Source organism: Setaria viridis, chromosome 9 (assembly GCF_005286985.2).
Source record: "Setaria viridis chromosome 9, Setaria_viridis_v4.0, whole genome shotgun sequence".
NCBI lineage: Eukaryota > Viridiplantae > Streptophyta > Magnoliopsida > Poales > Poaceae > Setaria > Setaria viridis.
The window spans coordinates 4145117-4151670 of NC_048271.2; the positions used below are offsets into that span (position 1 = coordinate 4145117).

The window sequence follows — 6554 nt, forward strand, 5'->3', positions numbered from 1 at the left end:
CGCCGGAGGGGCCTGCTGGCCGCGGCGCAGCGGGCGATGGACGCGGCGTCGTCCGAGCGCGCGACGACCTCGAGCAGCAGCTCTAGCGGGAGGTGCTGATCCCCTTGCATTGGCGGCAGGCGGCGGCGCTTGGTTGCGGCGGCAGATGGGTTGGAGTACATGGGATGGTATCGTGTCGCCGTCAGTTTCGGTGGGGGTCTGTTCGCTTCAGCTTATAAGACGGCTGAAAAGCTGAAACGACTGATTTGTTGTGAGAGAAAAACACTATTTGGTGGTTGATAAGAAGCCTGTTTATCATCACGCGTGCCGCGTGCGGGAGGGGTTGTTGTGGTCAAAGCGGACTTGGCAGCCAAGTTTCCTTTGGCAATACCGCCACCACGACCTGTAGCCCAAGACACCGGCCCATCCGCATCCTACAGGCCCAAAGCTCCCCACGAGCCCATCGATCACCTCCGCCGCCGCGTGCCGCGGGCCGCGGCGCCGTGAAGACCGAGACCTAGACGAGCACCACCGACAAAGGCAAGGAACCTAACGCACTGTTGCGTTCTTGTCGCGCATTGACCGGACCCCTCGGCGCGCGTCAACGCAGGCCCGCGCGCACCCGCCCCACGCGACGCGATACCTTCGCCGCAACGAAACCGAAACGCCAATGAAATTTCCGGGAGTCCCACGCCCACGTACTGCTGTCCACTACCCGTCGACTGACCGGCAGCTAGCGATCCCTGGCCTAGTGAGTGGGCTACTCCCAAGACGACGGTTGCAGCGTCCGCGCCGCGCGGGCTTCCAGGATCCAGCCGGCAGCGATCCATCGCCACCGGGCCATGTCCGGCGCCGACGCGGACGCGCCGTCGAGCGAGGGCGCCGAGCAGCTGCGGGCGTGCAGGGAGGCGGCGCGGCGGCGGCTGCTGCGGGAGCGCGTGGGCCCAGCGCCGCTGGCCGACGTGCTCCGGGACCACGCGCTCGTGCACCTCCCGCCGGCCGCCGCCGCGCGCCTCAGCCTAGTGCACCCGTCCTGGGCGCGGGCGCTCGTGTCCCCGCTCTTCGCCGTCGCGCACGCCGCCGCGCCGCGCCGGGCCTCGGGGCTCTTCCTCCCCGCGCCCCCCGGCGCGGGAGCGGGGTTCCTCCCACTCGACGCAGCCGACACGTTGCCGTCCCCACCCCTCGCGTTCCTCCCGGCCTCATCGGCCCCTGCCGTGCTGTCCTCGTCGCACGGGGTCGCCTGCTGCTTCTCGCCCGCCGACGACGCCTACTTCGTCTGCAACCCGGCCACGGGGTCCTGGGAGGGCGTCCCGTGCCCGCCCTGCCGGATCACCTGGCCACGCCCGGCCATCGTCGTCGTCTTCGACGCCGGCGTCTACAACTTCGGCGGCGACTTCACGCTCGTCTGCGCCTTCGAGTCCGCGCCGGGGTCCGGCATCTACTGCTTCGCGGTCTTCACGTCCGTGGCCGGCGCGTGGTGGGTCGCCGACGCGGTCACGCCCGCCGAGGGGCTCATCCCCGCGTCGGGGGTGGCCGCCGGCGGGACGGCGTGGTGGCGGACGAGCATCGGCACCGCGGTCGGGTACAACCCTGGCACCGGCCGCGTCGAGCTCGCGCTGTGCCCCGGCGACAGCGCCCGGTGGGAGATCGGCTCCGCCGCGGGCACGCTCCACTGCGCCGTGCGCGCCGACGGCGACGTCGTCGTGTTCCGCCTCGACGTGCACGGTGGCTGGGAGGCGGCCGCGACGGTCTCCGTCGCGGAGATACTGCAGCGACCTCGGAATCGGGCAGAGCAGGAGCGCACGGGCGCCATTACTGCCGCGTCCAACAGGAGGATTTGGATGCCGCGCGACGACGTGCGGCTGCTGCCGTTCCAGGGCGCGGAGGTGGAGGTGGTGCTGCTGTCCGGCAGGCGCGTGGTGGCGTTCGAAGCGGCGACGGGGCGGCGGCGCGAGGCCGTCCTGCCGGATCAGCCGGCCGGCACGGACTGGTGCGCCGCGGCGTTCGCCGCGCACACCAACACGCTCGCGCCCGTCGCGCCCGTGGTGCTCATGGAGCCGCCGGACGATCAGGAGGACGTCGCGTCGTAACTTCTTGAGTGAATTTCCAGCGGCTCACCGTGCGTTCGCTTAACTGGTGCGAAGATCTTAGGGAATAATCAAGCTTGTGCTCGTGCATGATTTCGTTGGAGAAATCAGCTGTCTGAGCTGCTAGTTGTACATAATCAATCCGAACATGCTTGTTCTACTATACGTGTAGGACATTTTTGGCCAAATCATTCACACGGAAGTTGAATTATATAGTTGGTTTTGTGATTACTCTAGTTTGATGGTAACAATTCATTGTCTCTTTAGTTCGTCGTTTCCCATGTTCAAAGAGACAAGATTGATGTGACTGTATTTGTTCTAACATCGATATGATTGACGAGAGTTAACAAGAGGTCCATTTGTGCCGTGAAAGACGATTCCTATCTCCGAGTCATGCCGCCGTGTACTTGCACCGATCTTGCAACACACTTTGCGAAAAGAAAGTGAGGGAATGGGAATAAAGCGAACTGCTAAAGGTTGTTGCTAACACGAAACAACCAGTAATTGGCAGCATTCGGATTAGTGTTAACTACTTTATCGGATTATTTAATGAAACAAATTCTTTAGGCATATCTTTCTTGGTTCAATTTACTCCCACAACTGTCAATTGGTTCAGTTTACCCCTCAAAATTTTGTCAACAACATAACTTCAAAATTTTATACCCAGCTATATCAAGAAAGATATAATTGCCCTTCGCATCTTACAATACTGTGGCGGTATAGAGCCGCCACCATCCACTCTAGCCACGCCATACCTTGTTGCTGCATAAGGCCAAGGGACAACGCCGTTGCCACTGCACACGACCATTGGAGCTTCTATTCATTGCTACCGAGTACTCCTACGCGGGCTGTCATTTGCGATGGGCCACCTTCCGCTAGTTGTAACTATATCAACATCATTACATGTTCCGCAAGGTGAGTATAAGCTATAAATATTTATCTACGCAAGGATCATGTAGTTGTGTTACGTATTTAATGAAAAATGTTACATCTTAAAAAAAAATAGACCGGTGGGGTAAGACTGCCTCACGATTTTGTTTTAAGAAGAAAGCTGAACCTCCCTTCTAGTCCAGAAAATCCACCGAACCCCGACTTTGCTGACGAGGGTTTTTTTTTAACCTAACCCGAAATTCGCTCCGAAAATCGAACTAGGACCTAGGGTGCTACTAAAGCATTGCCCCCACTAGGCTACAAGCTCGTTCGCTATGTCGTTTTAACATGGAGGCAGGCAAGGAAAAAACATGCTACCTAAGGATTTTGCTATGTCGTTTCATGGAGGGCGTTACACATTGCATGGGAAAAACACAATGGACACCTAATATAATAGACAAGTCTTCCTAGCTCAATGTGTTAACTCATTTGATTTTCTACATTACTAATCCTATTTGATAAGAGCACGTGATTTCTGCATAATGTGGAGGCAAGTTCGTTATGTCATGCTTCGGACAATGATTTTGCATGATCGAAGGAATGCAGATATGTAGTAATTTGGACTCTGAATATGTCAACAACACATACTTCAAATTTTTGTCCGAACTACATATATGAGCTACTCAAGGTTGCCATTGACATCCTAATATATTTGACACTTTGCCCTTCAGATCTTACAATATTGTTCTCGTATAAATAATTCCAGTTAGTTAGTTGCTTATTTAGCTAAGCCCCACAAGACACAATATCCTGGTATTATACCGTAGTTTGATTATGCCACTCTGATTACTTGAAATACTTCCGCTGCTCAGTTCTTTGAATCTTGGTCAATGAATGTTGCCAACTCGTGATATTTATTGAAGTGTTGTTGTCAAGAATTAAATCATTGATGGGCATGAATTCATGTATAAGAATCTGGCTGATTATTTCTTGTTTCTAGTATATGCTGCCTACTGAAAAAATTAGTATTTTGAATATTTCACCATTTGAATTTTCAACACCCACTTATTTTAAATATGAAGTGAGAGCACCAATATGCCTCTAATCCTGTGGTTGTCTGTCCTTATTTCAATCCATATTTCTAATATTCCAGGCTCTAGATTACTGTCATTCTTTTTTTTTTTGAGGAACCAACAGGGGGGCACGAGCCTACCTGAACCGATTTTCATTCCATCATCAAAGGCAGTCACATTTTCTCGAGCAGGCGCGGCGCTCGGGGGAAGGTTACTGCCATTCTTAAGGCATTATGAATCGAGAATCGAGATGTGAACCCCACAATGTAACCATGAGCATCGGAAACTCCTTGATAGACTGGGGCTTGGCTGAGCCAGGCACGACACGAGTGAACATCTTCTAATGACGTGCAGTTTGGAAACATAGCAAAGTCAAGAACCAGGACATGTTCGGTTTGTTTTTTCGTTGAATGTTGATCTCCTGTTGACTCTGAATCTGCAAACAGCATATGAACGAGGGATTCAATTGATTGACATTCACTTTATATTTTCGCTCAAAAAAAAAAGACATTCACTTTATATTTTCGCTCAAAAAAAAAAGACATTCACTTTATATTTTGGTAGTACTGAGATTTTAAGCAAAAGAAAGTCTCACTGAATCTTTTAGAAACAAGCAAATCGAATGGATGTATTAAAAGCCCGTTAATACTACTACATCTTGGACACAGCGGGCACTGGCAATTAGCTAGCGAATTGAAAACTACTCCCTCCTGAGCTCCCTCCTTTCTGTCTGGTGTCCTTTGTCTGAATCATCCGCAGGAGAAAGCTTTGGCAGGCGGCGGCGAGTCGGCGACCTTGCCGCCTCACATCACCGAGCAGCTGTTGGGGTTCTCGTCGCTGAACATGTTGTCATTCGGGTGCGGCGGCGGGTGGTACATCGGCGGCCGGCCGTACCCGTACCCGTACCCGTACCCCATCGGCGGGTAGCCGGCGCCGCCATGGACATGGTTCCCGTCGCCATTCATCATCATATGTGGCTGCTGCTGAGCCACGGGGTTGTTCCAGGCTGCCTGCATCATCTCCGGTGCAGGCGCCATGCCGCCACCAACGCTGACACCAGCACCGCCGGGATAGAGACCAGCCCCCGGCATCGTGCCGCCGGCCGTCATGCCATGCACGGTGGCACTGCCACCTCCCGCCGGCTGCATGCCAACGCCACCATTTTGGGGGTGGCCCATCGGCATGCCGCCCATGGGCCTACCGCCGGTCTGGCCCATGCCGGGGAAACCTGCGCCGCCCATCATGTTAGGCGGCCTCATCATCATGCCCGGCTGAGGCGGCGGCGGCGGCGGCATGCCGCCCATCATCGGGCCGCCGACCACGCCGGCGGGCGGGCCACCGGCAGCGACGCCCTTCTTGGCCTGCACTGGCAGCTGGTTCCGGCCGCCTGGGGCGCTGCCCTTGCCGTTCTGCGGCGCCTGCGCACCGCCACCATTCTTACCGCTGCCGCCTGCGCCACCCTGGTTCTGCTTCGCTCGGATGAGTTCTGCAATCTTGTCGCCGATGTTGGCGTTTCCCTTGATCTGCACCGGGATCTTGTTGTCCCTGCCACCATTGCCGCCCTTCTTGTCGCCCCCACCGGCGGCTGGCGGCATGGCCATGGGCTTCATCATCATCATCTTGTCGTCGAGGCCGTCATCCTCGAAGTCGTTGTCGTCGTCGAACTCATCATCCGAGTCGCTGTCGTCGTCCGCGGGCTCTTCGCCCTCGGGAACGTCGAACTTGACGGCCTTGAGGTCCTTGGCCTTCGCCGGCGGTGCAGCCGCCGGCATCGGCATCTTGCCGCCCATGCCCATCAGCTGAGGAGGAAGCTTCACCCCCTTCATCTCCATCTCCGTTTGCAGTTGCTGAGGATGCTTCTGGGGCGGCGGCGGCGGCGGCATCACCATCTCTTCATCTTTCGCGCCATCTCCGCCTCCGCCGCTGCCGCTTGCAGCAGCCTCTCCACCCTTGGGCTGGCCCTTGCCGCCATTGCCAAGCTGGAGCTTTTGGACCTCGCTTGCCACTCCAGGATTGGGGCCCCACAGCTGCGCGCGCTTGTGGGCCTTGTTCAGCTTCTTGATCACGGTGTACGGATCCATCAGACCGGACACCGTCACCTTCCCCTGGTCCTTGTCTACACTGCTTTGAAAAACACCTGCACATAAATCCAGCACGTTTCTCTTAGGGGGGGAAAATGGACAGAAGAACAAAGTAGAGCGGCTGAACAGACCTGGTGATGAAAAAATAAACAAAGAAAATCAAGCAATCTGATTTTAGAAAAGCTTTCTTTCTTACCGTCAATCTTGTGGATGATCTTCTTGACCTGCTTCTCGCATCCAGGACAGTGCATATTCACTTTCAGCACGCAGGTCTAGGACCGGAACAGACAAAAAAATTGTTAGCAAAATTGAAAGTAGGCTGCAGGAGAGATGCACGGTGAGATGAAATCAGGTTGCCTGTATCGAACATAGAAAGAACATGGAATGTGTGTGCTGTTTTCTTGAGTTGCGAAGACGCAAATAAACAAACTCACCTGCACCTTGAGGATGTCCTCCTTGATCAT

The 6554-nt window shown here is 55.4% G+C and overlaps 2 protein-coding genes across 2 annotated transcripts; one reads left to right on the plus strand and one right to left on the minus strand.

Annotated features, from left to right (window-relative positions):
• Positions 1 to 683: 683 nt before the first annotated feature.
• Positions 684 to 2437, plus strand: LOC117837194 (uncharacterized). The gene has a single exon (XM_034716783.2). It carries the CDS (start codon positions 822 to 824, stop codon positions 2067 to 2069), a length of 1248 nt encoding a protein of 415 aa, XP_034572674.1. The 5' UTR covers positions 684 to 821; the 3' UTR covers positions 2070 to 2437.
• Positions 2438 to 4812: 2375 nt separating this feature from the next.
• Positions 4813 to 6554, minus strand: LOC117839865 (uncharacterized). Its single transcript, XM_034720296.2, has 3 exons — positions 6525 to 6554; positions 6287 to 6362; positions 4813 to 6146 (listed from the first exon to the last, which is right to left on the minus strand). The coding sequence occupies exons 1-3, from the start codon at positions 6552 to 6554 to the stop codon at positions 4813 to 4815; spliced, it is 1440 nt and encodes a 479-aa protein (XP_034576187.1).